At 51.0% G+C, this 15,204-nt stretch overlaps 1 protein-coding gene across 4 annotated transcripts in view; it reads left to right on the plus strand.

The window, feature by feature from the left end:
* Positions 1-15,204, plus strand: part of USP3 (ubiquitin specific peptidase 3) — a 192,882-nt gene that overhangs the window by 31,947 nt on the left and 145,731 nt on the right. For 3 of the 4 annotated variants that reach the window (XM_051821891.2, XM_051821889.2, XM_070054357.1), the window contains exons 2-3: positions 7,323-7,406; positions 7,568-7,621. The exons of the other annotated variant lie outside the window; for it this stretch is intronic. In XM_051821891.2, coding sequence (XP_051677851.2) covers positions 7,334-7,406; positions 7,568-7,621 — 127 coding nt within the window. In that variant the 5' untranslated portion in view covers positions 7,323-7,333. The remainder of the gene's footprint in view (positions 1-7,322; positions 7,407-7,567; positions 7,622-15,204) is intronic. 4 annotated transcript variants of the gene reach the window in all.

Raw genomic sequence — 15,204 nt, forward strand, 5'->3', positions numbered from 1 at the left:
ACACGTCTTAACCCGCTGCACCACAACCAAAATGGGCTCTGATATGTTCACAAGGAAGGAGAGGTAGATTAGAAACAGCTGGTGGGTGGTGCCTGCTACCTTGGATTGAAAATAAAACCTACCACAGGTATAGGGTGGTGGTGAAGACGCCAGATCCCATATGGAAGCACCCCAGTTCAATTCCCAACTCCAGCTCTGGATTCCAGCTTCCTGCTGATGCAGATGCTGAGAGAAAGTACTGACAGCTCAAGGAGTTTGGTTTCTGCTGCCTATGTGGAAGACCTGGCTGAGTTCCTGACTTCTGGCTCTTGGCTTCTAGGTCTCTCAGCCCTGGCTAGTGTGGGAATTTGGGGAGTAAACCAGCAGATGAGAACACACACACACATTCTCTCTCTCTCTCTCTCTCTCTCTCTCTCTCTCTGTGTGTGTGTGTGTGTGTGCTCCTTTCAGATAAGCAAGTAGTTTAAAAAAGGAAACCCACCCCCAAGTATAGGTACAAAGATTAAATAAGATACTAAATAAGCGCAAACTATTTTTAGATGTTAAAAACATTGGATACACATTAAGGATTGAAAATACAAAGTGTCAGACAAGCACAAAGAAGCAGTAACTTTTGCACAGAACCAACTATCCCTGAGCAATAATGTTAGGGTAGGGTTGCCAGATAAAATACATTTGTTTAACTTTGAGTCTCTTTTTAAAAAGATTTCTAATTGAAAGTTCAATATAGCATGGAACATACTTATGCTGATGCTTATCTAAAGTTCAAATGTAACTGGGCATCCTATATTTGTCATTATTAATCATCTGTAGGGGGGGAAGAATTGAACTGGATAAAATTTAGTTACTTTGATGCATTAGGAAAGCTGTTGGGGCCAGCTGGCAGCAAGTGGATTAAAGAGATGGAATTGGGTTGTTGATCTGAGTCACATAGGAAGGAATGGAATTTGAGTAGAATAAAATACAGTGGAGTTGGCATTTGGCACAGCAGTTAAGAGGCCTCTTGGATACCTGCATCGTATATCAGAGTGCCTGGGTTTGAGTCCTGCTTCTGCTTCCAGTCCAGCTTCTTGCCAACGTGCACCCTAAGAAGCAACAGGTGATGGCTCAAGTACTTGGGTCTTTCCCCACTACCCACATGGGAGACCCAGATTTTGAGATCCAGGCTCCTGGTTCTGGCCGGACCCAGCCCTGGCTATTATACCCTTTGGGAAAGTGAAAGAGCAGATGGGAGATTTCTCTCTCTCACTCGCTCTCTCTTTCTTTCTGCCTTTAAAATAAATAAAAATAATTTCTGAAAACTTAAACCTGGGTTAAATCTTTGGGTACTGAGCCCAACTCCTGCTCGGAATCAGCATTTCCTGAGCACTTGCTGTATGCTGAGCAGTGGGTGTGCATCATCTCTTTGTGTCCCCTCGGAACAGGCCCCAGGGCGAGGCAAGTGAAGGGCTGAGGCCCAGGGCTCCCCTCTTCCCAGCCCGCATCCCTGCAGCAACCCACAGCCATTTCACAGGTCAGGAAACAGATTCAGGAAGGTCTAGCAGTGTGTCCAGAGTTAAGAGCCAGGATGCAAGCCTAGAAGATCTGTGCCCTTAACCTCCTCCCTTACTGCCTCTCTGACAGCCAGTGGAGGGGCCACGGGATGAAACCGTCTCCTTTATACCCTCCATTTCATATAACATTCTAAAAAAAGATTCATTTATTTGAAAAGCAGAGTTACGGTGGGAGGATAGGGAGACAGAGAGATCTTCTATCCACTGGTTCACTCCCCAAATGTCTGCAACAGTGGGGGCTGGGCCAGCCTGAAGCCAGGAGCCAGGAGCTTTACCTGGGTCTCCCACATGGGTACAGGGACCCAAGGACTTGGGCCATTCCCTGCTGCTTTCCCAGACACATTAGCAGGAAGCTGGAGCAGAAGTGGAGCAGCCCAGACTTAAACTGGCACCCATATGGGATGCTGGTGCTGCAGGCGGCGGCTTAATTCATTGCACTGGCCCCGGAAGTAACCTATGTATGGGGTAGGGTTCAAGGTGGGATCTGCTCCAATCCTCAACCTCAGTTTGTAACCCCAGCTATACTTTAGCATGCCTGGCCCCACTAGAGATCTCTGATAAACAATTCCATCCATTAGTTCATTCCCCAAATGCCTGCAATGGCTTTCTGCTGGGCCAAAGCCAATAGCAGCCAGGGACTCAATCCACATCTCTCAGGTGGATTAAGCCGTCACCACTGTCTCCTAGAGTGCCTATTAGTGAGTAGGCTGGAATTAAGAGCCTGGGTCGGGTGTGCCACTGGCAGTCCCGTGTGGGACACAGGCGCCCCAGCCAGTGTTTAGCTGCAAGGCCATATGCCCACTCTGCCCTGTGTTTGAGCCTCTGTGGGTAGAAACTGCCAAGGCTGGAAGTGGTGCCCTGGGACTCCTGAGTGCTGGGCTTATGGGAATGGTGGACAGAAGCTCAGGCCCTGTAGAACGCATCTCTGCCTTCCCACCGCAGCTCCCCAGGCCCGAGAACTTTGACAGGCTACGGCGGCGCCTGGTGATAGTGCTGCTGGTGGCCTGCGGCCTTCTGCTTTCCCATAAACAGCCAGGGCAAGAAGATAGCAAGCTGGGTGTTTGGATCCCAAACACGCTTGTTTTCAGTGTAGACAACACAGTAACATTTTTCAATCCTGCCTTGCAGGGTAGGGCCAAGGAGAGGAAGGGGAGCAATGTCACCAGCCCTGTTACTTTGCACGTCTGAGGACACGTTGGCTAGGGGTCCTTGCTCTCGCCTCCTTAGCCCCCAGAGCTGCCTTGTCTGGATGCCCAGGCCCTGAGGGAGACCTGAAGTTGCACAGAATCTTGTGTCAGGAGAAGGGGGCCGGGCACACAGGCACCGGGAGGAGCCATCTTCCCCCACCTGGGCTTGGCCAAGGGCGATCCAAGTGCCCTTCGACCTGCCTGAGCCTCGATTGTGTTATCCACAGAACGAGGACAAATCAGTCCTGCTCTGCCCACCTCCTAGACTTGATCTGAACAGACTGAAGGAGATACTAGGAAAATGCTGGAACTCCATTCAGCATTTGTTGTTGCTCTTACGTTTTAGCGTTCAAGTTAGAATTCATGTTGTCAACTCTGGGTCCCCACAGAAGATGGTGAATACCTGAAAGGATTTTGAGATAAATATCTGATAGTGTTTGAGGTCTTGTCTTTCAAAAGCCAGTTTAGTATGAAACCCATAATCATTTTAAAATTTTTTATGAAATCCATATTACTTAAATAGATTTGTTTGTTTGAAAGGTAGAATGACAGAGAGGAAAAGACAGTGATCTTCCACCTGCTGGTTCACTCCCCCAAATGGCCACAACCTCCAGGGCTGGGCCAGGCCAAAATGAGGAGCCTGGAGCTCCATCTGAGTCTGCATGTGGGTGGCAGGGGCTGAAGTACGTGGGCCATCACCTGCTGCTTCCCAGACGCATTGTCGCATTATCGGGGAGCTGGCTCAGAAGCAGAACAGGAAGAACTCAAGCCAGCGCTCCTAGAGGGCATGCTGGTGTTGCAGCCGTGGTTTCACCTGCTGTGCCACAATGACAGTCCCTTAATTTCTGTTAACATTATCCACCTCACATATTCAGTTTGCTATTTGAAGAAGGCTCTATACATCACTCTAGCTTAACATTCCCAGCGACCAAGCCACACTATTCAGGGTGTTCCCCTGAGGACCTTTTAGAAATGCAAAATCTCAAGTCCCACCCGAGCTATGAATCAGAATCTGCATTGTTCACAAGATCCCGGTGATCCGAAGCACGTTTTTGTTTGAGAAGAAGCCTTGTCCTACTTACTAAGCCTCTAGAGTTGGAGAAAAGCTAAGGGGAATGAAACTACCCCAGTGCACGTTGTAGCTTAAGTGCGCTCCCTCAGAAAAGCTTCTAGCCCCTGCTGGGGAGAGCACGCGTCCTCACCAGTGCCCAGGTGGCTCGAGGGGAGACAGGGAAACCAGCAGCTCAGAGTCGAACACGAGCCGCCGCACGTGCCATTTCTCATGAGAGAGACTTGATCCTCTCATCCTACGGGAAAGAAATGGGCTGATGGAGGGTAAATGGCGTGACCTTGGTGTGGCCGGTAGAGGAGCTGGGATTTAGCTGTGTCCAAGCAGCTGCGGCATAAGGCAGAGCCCGCCCTACCCCACGCTCTGCTTTCCAGTGCAGAAGGCCGGCCTGGCAACGCTCCGTGAGGCTCGGGAGTTCTGTATTGTAGCACTTTTCTATAGTTCTTCTTCTTCTTTTTTTAGAAAGAGTGGCTGGCCTTAAAAAGCCACCACACCTTGTTTTGTTTTGTTTTGTTTTGTTTTGTTTTTGACAGGTAGAGTTATAGACAGAGAGAGAAATAGAGAAAGGTCTTCCTTCCATTGGTTCACTCCCTTAATGGCCGCAACTGCCAGCGCTGCGCCGATCCGAAGCCAGGAGCTGGGTGCCTCCTCCCAGTTTCCCATGCGGGTGCAGAGACCCAAGCACCTGGGCCATCCTCCACTGCACTCCCTGGCCACAGCAGAGAGCTGGACTAGAAGAGGAGCAACCGGGACAGAATCTGGCGCCCCAACCAGGACTAGAACCTGGTGTGCTGGCGCTACAGGCAGAGGATTAGCCTAGTGAGCCATGGCACCGGCCTATAGCTCTTCTGAAACTTTGATCAGAAATTATCTTTGACCTTTATGTGTATGTAGATGTAGTTTACGTACCTTATAGCTCACCTCGCCACCACGCCCCCTGCCTCCCATCCCAAGCCTCTGGAAGCTGCTTTTTGCCCACGTGGATTTGCTGATTCTGGACATTTCATACGAGTGGGATTGTACGATGAGTGGTTTCTGGTGACATCTGTCCATGTTGTAGCACGAGTCAGAGCTGCGTCCCTTCCCTCTGCCGAGCGATGTGCCATTGTAGAAAGACAGCATGTTGCGCTCATCCATTCGGCGGCTGACGGGTGCTCAGCTTGTCTCTACTTCCTGGCTACTGTGGATTAGGCAGCTGAATGTTTGAGTTTGCATTTTTGTGTGGACATAGGTCTGGAATTGTCCTGGGCAGGTGCCTAGGAGTGGAATTGCTGGATCATACAGTGACTACGCATCTAACTTTTTGAGGATCCACCAGACTGTTTTCAGAGATTATTTTCACCATTTGGATACCAAATTGGATTTAAGTGAGAACAGAATTTAGTTTAAGAGACCCAGGGAGGGCCGGCGCCGTGGCTCACTAGGCTAATCCTCCGCCTTGTGGCGCTGGCACACCGGGTTCTAGTCCCGGTCGGGGCGCCGGATTCTGTCCCGGTTGCCCCTCTTCCAGGCCAGCTCTCTGCTGTGGCCAGGGAGTGCAGCAGAGGATGGCCCAAGTGCTTGGGCCCTGCACCCCATGAGAGACCAGGATAAGTACCTGGCTCCTGGCTTCGGATCAACGCGGTGCGCCGGTCGCAGCGCGCCGGCCGCGGCAGCCATTGGAGGGTGAACCAACGGCAAAGGAAGACCTTTCTCTCTGTCTCTCTCTCTCACTGTCCACTCTGCCTGTCAAAAAAATAAAAAATAAATAAATAAATAAAAGAGACCCAGGGAGCCACAGAACAGACAAGAAATAGAAATGGATCTGCGAACTTGAACCCAGACTACACTTGACTTTGCAGATGCTGAAGAGTAAAGAATGAATTTAGGCCAGTGCCGTGGCTCACTAGGCTAATCCTCCACCTGAGGTGCTGGCACCCCAGGTTCTGGTCCTGGTTGTGGCACCGGATTCTGTCCTGATTGCCCCTCTTCCAGTCCAGCTCTCTGCTGTGGCCCTGGAGTGCAGTGGAGGATGGCCCAAGTGCTTGGGCCCTGCATCTGCATGGGAGACCAGGAGAAGCACCTGGCTCCTGGCTTCAGATCAGCGCAGCATGCTGGCTGTTGTGGCCATTTAGGGGGTGAACCAATGGAAGGAAGACCTTTCTCTCTGTCTCTCACTTTCTATAACTCTACCTGTCAAAAAAAAAAAAAAGAGTGAATTTGACCAGAACCCTGGAAAGCCAGTTGTTGAGAGGCCTGTGGCTGGAAATGACATAGCACAGGACCCGGGGAGACATGGGCTCAGTCCCCACTCGCACCAACTCACTGTGAGGCCCGGGGCAAGTGCCTTCTTCTTTGTGGGCCCCAGGTTTCCCATCCAGCAAAATGCAAGGTGGAATCCGCAGTGTCCACAGCTCTGCAGTCAGCTCTGGGCCTGCTCGCACCCCTGGGGTTGGTGCTCCTGTGGCACGGACCTGTGTTCCGGGAATTGCTAGAATCCCAGGTGCACTCGCAGACCTGCATCCAGGAATGCAGACCCGAGAGGAGGGCTTTCTGTGCATTTGCTCCGTGGCAGGTGCAGTCTGACATTCCCGAGAGCTGGTGCTCAGCCACCATGAACTGAATCACATGGGCACCCAGTTCTTGGGTCCTACAAAAATGAGACTGGAGTGCACCTGCAGAGAAAGCATAAAATGGTAGCAACAGCAGCCACTGAACCAAGCTTAAGCCTGGCTTTTGAGAACTAACATTTATTATATTTTATCCATTGCAGAAGTAATTCCAGGGCCCTTCAAAAAAGTTTGTGCAAACTTTCTGAATTATAAGTTTATTTTTGTGTAAAAATTTGGAAATTCATACAGATTTTTCGTAAGACACATTTTACATGAACTTTCTATAGCCTTTTATATTCATTATAAAAAGGATCAAAGCATAAAAAAATTTAATGATAGCTAATGATAGTGCTACCATCCAGAGGTAACAACTCATTATGTAAATTTCAAAACAACATGCTGTACTTGATGAACACATACTTTTTGTCAGTTAAAATTAGTCTTTCAAAAAATAAGCACTTTTTAAAAACGATTTATTTTATTTTATTTATTTGCAAGTCAGAGTTACAGAGAGAGGGAGGAAGGGACAGAGAGATAAAGAGGTCTTCCATCTGCTGGTTCACTCCCCAAATGACCACAAAGGCTGGGGCTGTGCCAGGCCGAAGCCAGGAGCTTCTTCCAGGTCTCCCATGTGGGTGTAGAGGCCCAAACACTTGGGCCATTTTTCTGTTGCTTTTCCCAGGCTCATAAGCAGGGAGCTGGATTGGAAGCAGGAGCAGCCTGGACTTGAATCGGTGCCCATATGGGATGCCAACACTACAGATAGCGGCTTAACCCGCTGCACCACAATGCTGACCCCCAAATAACCACTTGCTTGATGTTTGTCCTTCTGCTCCTGACATTTAAAAATTTTTTTCATTACTAAGTTGGTATATTATACTCTGCATAATTTTCTGTATAGTTTTCTATTTATTTCTCTTAGCATTCCATGTCATGAAAAGTCTACAGAGGCGTGATTTTAATGATCACAGGCTATTCCATTGTGTGGATACACTATTTTTTCTATGTAAGCATTTATTTAGTATTGGGTGTTTACTGGTGGGTGTTGCCACTGAACTTTGTCTCTGAAAATCAATGATGTTGATAAATAATGGAGATCCCAAATCCCCTTGTGTTCAAAGACCATCACAATTTGATTCCAACCAGTCTTTCCATCTTCATCCACAGTACGTCTGATAGAGCCATTCCGGTTGCTACAGCACCAAAAGACCTCTCATGGGGGTGAGTTGCTAGGAAGTCATCACCGAACTGTTGTGTCGAGCCCTCCTCGGGGTCCCACTGCACCCCGCTCCCTCCGCAGGAACCGCCCCAGACCCAACAGCTGCAGGCTTCTTGCCTGCCTGGCCGTCATCCAGCCTGCTCAGGGCCTGTAGTAGTCGACCCAAGGCCGACTCTGTACCTCCGTGCCTTCTCCAGTGTGACCAGCCGTTCATTCTGTCTCCTTCACCTGCAAACAGCTCTCACCCCACTGCCTCCGCCTGAACCCTCTCTGTGAAGAGTGGTCCAGCCCCTGCGGCCTGGCCCGGTCTCTCTGTGTGTGACCTCTCAGTCAGCTGTTGGCTGTTTTTTAGTTATTGCTATTTTGGGGTACCATTGACACTGCATTTGCAAGTGTGCATTTATACAACTTTACATTTGTGTCCCCCACCTCCAGCTAGATCCTAGAGGCCTGTGAGAGCAGGACCGTGTCAACTTGTGCGCATTCTGCAGAAGTGACAACGCTGTCTTGCTATGCCTTTTCCTCCTCCTAGAAAAATAGGAAAACAACCTTTCCCCCACTCCTTCGCTGTTGGCTTGGAGCCATTTGGATTCTAACAGGCAGAAGTACTATGATCCTTCAAAGACCTCGTGCAAGCTTTAGTTCCCTCCTCCTCTTTCATAGTAACCAGGATGGCGCAGACGGTGGCCTGGATACCTGAGTCACCCCATAGAGGGAGCCGCTGGCCTGTGCCGGACAATGGCATTGAGCAAAAACGACCCTTTAGTGTGTGAAGCCCTTAGCTTGTTAGAGCAGGGGAGTCTGACCCATAGCCCTCCCAGCCTGTGCTGGTGTAGCCTGCAAGATTAGGGTTTTTTTTTTTTTTTTCATTTTGAAAGGTGTATAAACAAACAAGGAACTTGTGACCAAGGTGTTTATGGTCTGCAAAGTCTACCGTGCCATCTGGCCCTTTCTAGAAGTTTTTTCTTTTTCTTTTCTTTTCTTTTTTTTTTTTTTTTTTTGCTGACCCCTGGGCTAACCTAACAACTCTCCATAGCACCCAGCAAAGTACAAAATCTAGTTGCACCTGTGCTCATGAGGTTCAGGAGTTGTACAGTGCCTGAACGCTTCCTTCAGCTCTGCCCCTTTATCAAGCCAACATAATTGTGCCCGGGGCTACACGTGCTGGGAAGCAGAGCTCACCTGAACAGGAGGCAGGGGGAGGCGTCTCAGATCCAGTTCATTTATCACCAGCCTAGCTCAGCCCACCTGCCTTCCCTATCCCAGGCCAGGGCGCAGCCTCGCCCTGCTTCCAGACCAGAGCACTCCCAACAGCAGCTGGGGCTGTCCCTGAGGCCAGGGCCCTAGCTAACACCACTGGTTGCCTGCGCCTCCCCCATGGAGAGGCCCGAGGTATGGTGTGGCTCCATCATAGACATCAGCTCAGTGCCCCGTCCTGAGCCAGCCATGCCCAGAGAGGCCTGGGCTTCCCCAGAAGCCCCCACAGGTGTCTCGGTAATAGCTCACAAGGCAGAGGGCTCAGTACTTCCAGGCAAGGATTTGACTATTGAGTCAGGGGCCATGGGAAGGCACGGGCAGGTCACGCACACCCCAGGCTCCCTGGAGAAGTCCTGTAAGGGCCTGGAAGCTGCTATGGCCAGCTGAGGAGCCCCATCCAGGCAGGTTTGCCTCTCCCAGCCCCCACCGCTCCCCACCTCTCTTCTCTTTTTCCTCAACTCTTGCTTGCCTGGATGAAGCCAGTCAGAAAAGCATCACGGCCCGAGTTTGGCCTCGTGCTCTGTTTCCTGGGGGACTCAGGGTAAGACAAACAGAAACTAATACTTGTGAGTCCCTGTAACATTCCAGGCTTTGTGACCTTTACCTGTGCTGTCCATTTCAGCCTTGCAGAGGCCGTGGGACAGTGATGAATGGCCCAGCATTACAGATACGAGAGCCAAAGTAGGGAAAAACGACTCAGCCAGCTGGTAGTTGGTAGAGCTGAAGAAGGTGAGGCAACATCCAATATTCAGACAGGCCGCCGGTGTTATGCCCTCCCCTCTTAGACCTTCTGTGGTTCCTTAATGTTCGGCTTTGTGTTGGTGTTTTGTTTTAATTTTTATTTATTTGAGAGGCAAAGAGATAGAGACAGACACACCCACAGAGCTCCCATCTGCTGGTTCACTCAGAGGTCATGACCAGGCCGGGCTGGATCTGGGAACACAATCCAGGACCTGTAGGAGCTGGAATAGAACCCAGACATTTAGATGGGGGACAGGGCGTCTTGTCTACTAAGCTGAACACCTGCTCCTCTGATCCCTGGGGAGCCTGTGGTTATGTCACTGCATGCCAACGTGGTTTGGGGTAGGTTTCACCTTAGAAGTATCTGATCCCTTAAAAGAATGTCACGGGTCCAGCGTTGCGGTGAATGGGGTGACGCCGCCCGGCACCTGTGACACCAGCATCCTATATATGCACTAGTTCAAGTCCCAGCTGCTCCGCTTCTGATCCAGCTCCCTGCTAACGCACCGGGAAAAGCAGTAGAGGATGGCTCAATTGCTTAGGCCCCTGCACCCACATGAGAGACCCAGAAGAAGCTCCTGGCTGCTGGCTTCAGATTGGCTCAGCCACAGCTGTTGTGGCCATTTGGAAAGTGAGCCAGCAGACAGAAGATCTCTCTCATCTCTCTCCCTCCTCCCTCTGTAAACTCTGCCTTTCAGATAAAGAAATAAAATTTTAAAAATAATGTTGCTAAGGGGTGTCCCCAAAAAAGATGAGAAATAATGAAGACGTTTCCAGTAAGCAGACATTTCCAAGAAGGACCAGAAGAGCAGGAGCAGAAGAGGGGGCCCCCTCCCACGTGAGTTTGGGGCCCCACTGCAGAGGTGCTGCTCCAGCACCCCCACAGGGAGCAGAAGGTGCCCTAGGCAGGAGCTGGGCACAGAGCCCGGGAAGCAGCCAAGGCCGCGAGCACCAGGTCTGGTGCAAAGGCGCCCCCTAGGGGCTCACGCCGCTGAGGATCCCGGGATGCACTTCACAGAGTCTTGGACTGGGCAGAAGAGAAATAGTCTCCGGTTTCTAGAACCACTTAGTGGGGAGAGGGAGAAGCTCAGCCAGTAGAGCAGTGTGAGAAAGACATTGGGGTTTCTTAACCTTTACGAGGACATCCAGGACATTGTGCATAAGACCTCAGGCTGAGGTGGGGGAAGTCATTTCTTGAGACTCCAGAATGAGAAGGGAAAAATTGAAGTGAGCTGCACTACATTTAAGATCTTGTATGCGGCCAGCGCTGCGGCTCACTAGGCTAATCCTCCACCTTGCAGCGCCGGCACACCGGGTTCTAGTCCAGGTTGGGGCGCCGGATTCTGTCCCAGTTGCCCCTCTTCCAGGCCAGATCTCTGCTGTGGCCCGGGAGTGCAGTGGAGGATGGCCCAAGTGCTTGGGCCCTGCAACCCCATGGGAGACCAGGAGAAGCACCTGGCTCCTGGCTTCGGATCAGAGCGGTGCGCCGGCCGCAGCGCGCTGGCCGCGGCAGCCATTGGAGGGTGAACCAATGGCAAAAGGAAGACCTTTCTCTCTGTCGTCTCTCTCTCTCACTGTCCAGTCTGCCTGTCAAAAAAAAGAAAAGAAAAGAAAAGAAAAGATCTTGTATGCATCAAAAGCATGACATGGAGCACGACAGGACAAGCCAGAGCCCGGAAGAGGATGACTGTGGCACACACAGCTGGCCACGACATGGTGTCCCGGGTCTGTGAAGAGCTGCACATCACTGGGACGAGGGGGGCAGTGTAACCTTCACAGTGGGGATATGGTGTGAGCCGGCGTTGCAGGGAGGAAGAAATACAAGAGGATCACAACCATGTGGAAAGATGCTCAGCTCCTCAGAAGTGAGGCCAGTGCAAGACAAGGTCAAAACGAGATGCGATTCTGTGACCCCTACACTGGCAGGAGTTTCAGACACAATCAGACAATACCAAGAAGTGACAAGGATGTGGAGCTAGGGGAATTTTCTTTTTATTTATTTATATTTGATGAAAGAGAGAGCAAGTGAGTGCAACCAATAGATTTTTCCATTCTCTGGTTCATTCCCAAATGCCCACAACAGCCAAGAGCCAGGAACTCCATCCAAGTCTCCCATGTGGGTGTCAAGGACCCAAGCACTTGGGCCAACATCCATTATCTCCCAGCTACATTAGCAGGAAGCTGGATCAGAGAAGTGTGGGGTAGCCAGGACTCAAACCAGGCACTCTAACAGGGGATGTGGGCGTCCCAAGCTGTGACTTAAACCACTGTACTACAACACCCATCTCAAGGAGAATTTTTTTAAAGAGTTTATTCATCTGGGACCAGCACTATGACATAGCGGGTAAGGCCACCACCTGCAGTGCCGGCATTCCATACAGGCGCCGGTTTGCATCCTGGCTGCTCCACTTCCCATCCAGCTCTCTGCTGTAGCCTGGGAAAGCAGTAGAAGATGGCCCAAGTCCTTAGACCCCTGCACCCCCATGGGAGACCCGGAAGAAGCTCCTGGCTTCGGATCGGCGCAGTTCTGGCTGTTGTGGCCTATTGGGGAGTGAACCAACAGATGGAAAACCTCTCTCTCTCTCTCCCTCTCTGCCTCTCCTTCTCTCTTTGTGTAACTCTGACTTTCAAATAAATAAATAAATCTTTTTTAAAAAAAGAGTTTATTCATCTGAAAGGCAGATTTAGAGGGAGGGAGGGAGGGAGAGAGAGGGAAAGAGAGAGAGATCTACCTGCTGGTTCACTCCCCAAATGGCCATGATGGTTGGGGCTGGGCCAGGCCAAAGCTGGGAGCCAGGAGCTTCCTCCAGGTCTCCCATGCAGATGCAGGGGCCCAAGCACTTGGGCCATTTTCTGCTGCTTTCCCAGGCACATTAGCAGGGAGCTGGATTGGAAACAGAGCAGCCAGGACTCGAATCAGTACCCATATGGGATGCTAGCATTACAAGTGGCAGCTTTACCTGCTATGCCATGGCACCGGCCCCCAAGGAGAATTTTTGTATGTTGGTGAGAGTATCAACTGGAGCAACTACTTGAAACAGTCTGGCCTTAGCTGGTAAATAAAGGCCTGTGTGCCCCATGACCCAGCCCCTACACGTTGCATGGTTTATGATCATTGTAAGCTGGAAATGTCCGTTCACCATGGGATGGATAAAGTCAATTGTGGTCCATTCCCACAAGGGAGCACCCTAAGAGGGCTCTTCACAAAGTTCATAGGAAATACATGCTGTGAAAACAATGCATGGATTTCACCATTTTTTGCACCAAAATAAATTTTCATTGCAGCTTCCATGAATTTTTTTGCAGTCCACTCATACAGGCATAAAAGTGAATGAGCTATGGCTGCAGCTCCCATCAACACAGGGACAAAGAACAAGTGCTACAAGGATGCTGACAGCACGAGGCCCTGTATAAAGCTTCGGAGTCGGGGAGAACGCATGTATTGCTTAGGGATAATGTACATGCGGGAAAGCGTTATTTAAAAAGGTAGAGAAGGCGCAGGCCTTGTGGTGCAGCGGGTTAAGCAGCGCATGGAAAGGCACTGGCAGCCCACAGGGGAGTTCTGACTTCAGTCCTGGCTACTCCACGCTCAGTCCAGCGTCCCACTAATGCTCCTGGGAATGCAGCTGGTGATGCCCAAGTGCTTGGGTCCCTGCCATCCTCCCAGGAGACCCAGTTAGAGATCCTGGTTCTTAGATTCAGCCTGGCCCGCCCTGGTTGTTGCAGTCATTTGGGGAGTGAACCAACAGAGGGAAGATCTCGCGCCCTGCCTCTCTAACCCTCTACCCTCCAAATGAATAAATAAATAAATAAATAAATATTTTTTTAAAAAAGTTAGAGAAAGATGAATACAAATTTGAGGCTAGGAGAGCGAAGGGGAAGCACCACTAGGAGCTTGGCCAGCACGGGTGATATTTTTCATGAATTTCAGTGTGCGGTTTGTTTTATTATTATCTCTCCCACTGTACTTACATATTACATAGATTCTTGTAGGAGTGAACTTTTCACCAAAAACTCGTTTCGGAGAAAGCCCCTTGGGATCTGATAGGGCGCTTCCCGTACCAGAGTGCCGGACTCAGTCCGGACTCCACTTCCAATCCAGCTTCCTGTTAATGCGCGCCCTGAGAGGCAGCAGGTGACGGCCTGCCATCACCCGGGTCCCTGCCACCTGCATGAGAGCACTGACTTGAGTTTCAGGCTCCTGGCTTCAGCCTGGCTCAGTTCCAGCTGCTGCAGCCATTTAAGGGAGTCAACCAGCAGATGGAAGATCTCTCTCTGTCTCTCTGCCTTTAAAAAAAAAAAAAAAGGGCATGAGAGCTGGGTTTTTCAAAGGGCAGGCTGATGCATGGGAGGTGTTCTCAGTGTGTGTAGCTGAAAGTATTGAGAGTATGAAACATCAGGGCGGAAAGGCTTGGGGTGGGGAGGGGACCATCGCCGAGGGCTTGCTCTGTGCCAGCCCTAATCTGCAGAATCTCCCTGGGCCTCCAATGCTGCCCCGTTAATCAGACACAGCAGGCTGAGTGGCTGAGATTCTGAATGATAATGAGCAAGGGACTCATCGCTTAGCTAACACTCCTTCTGTGTGACCCGTGCACGGTTGCAGAGCTCGTAAACCACTTCCACATGAGCTGATTCAATCAGAGAAGGTTATTTTTATGCCTGTTTCAGAGAGAAAGAAAGCAAGTCATGGGGAGCCCGTGTGACTCGTCTGAGGCCACCGGCCAGGACAAGGTCTCAGAGCGCCTGACCAAGCGCTCCCCCTCCCCCAGCTGCGCCTGTCGGTTCTGAGTGTGGTAGACAGTTTCTCCCACAAGTGCCCCCCCCACCTTCTGCAAACCCTGTAGCCACCCCCCCCCCCACTTCCCTCTTCCCTGGGGATGAGGCAGCCTGCCCTGGGCCCAGCCCCTTGCACCCTCCTACCCACTCTCTCTCTGCTCTGGTCCGCAGCTCTGCTGCCCTTGGCCCAATCCTTGGAATTCTTCTACTTTCCTTCCCTGGGGGTTTTCCCAGTTGCTCATTTTCCCAGGCGCCGCCCCAGGTCCTCTCTGGACATCAGCCTCCTCCTCTCCTCATCAGTTTGCTGATACTCTGTGGGGTGCACCCCACATCCTACAGAGAGCACCTGCAGGGTGTGGTGGTACTTGAGGGGAAGCACCCACAGGTAGTTTGGAAAAGCGACTCTGGTTGGCCATTGCAGCGTGCATGGGAGACCTCCTCATAGCTGGGGGAGCTGATCGGGTCATGTGCCTCTGAGTCTCTTCTTCCTGACCTGTTACTTCCTGGCTGGTTTTCAGAAATTCAATAGGAGCCTGTGTTTCGGCGTAGCAGGTAACGCCTCTGCCTATGATGCCAGCATCCAATATGGGCGAAGCTTCAAGTCCCATCGGCTCCACTTCTGATACAGCTCTCTGCTAATGGCCTGGGAAAAGCAGTGGAAGATAGTCCAAGTATGTGGGCCCTTGCTACCCTTGCAGGAGACCTGGAAGAAGCTCCTGGCTCTCCTAGCTTAGGTCTGGCCCAGCCCAGCCAATGTGGCCATCTGGCGGGTGAGCCAGTAGCTGGAAGATTCTCTCCCTCCTCCTCCCTC

Source organism: Oryctolagus cuniculus, chromosome 12 (genome assembly GCF_964237555.1).
Source record: "Oryctolagus cuniculus chromosome 12, mOryCun1.1, whole genome shotgun sequence".
Lineage (NCBI taxonomy): Eukaryota > Metazoa > Chordata > Mammalia > Lagomorpha > Leporidae > Oryctolagus > Oryctolagus cuniculus.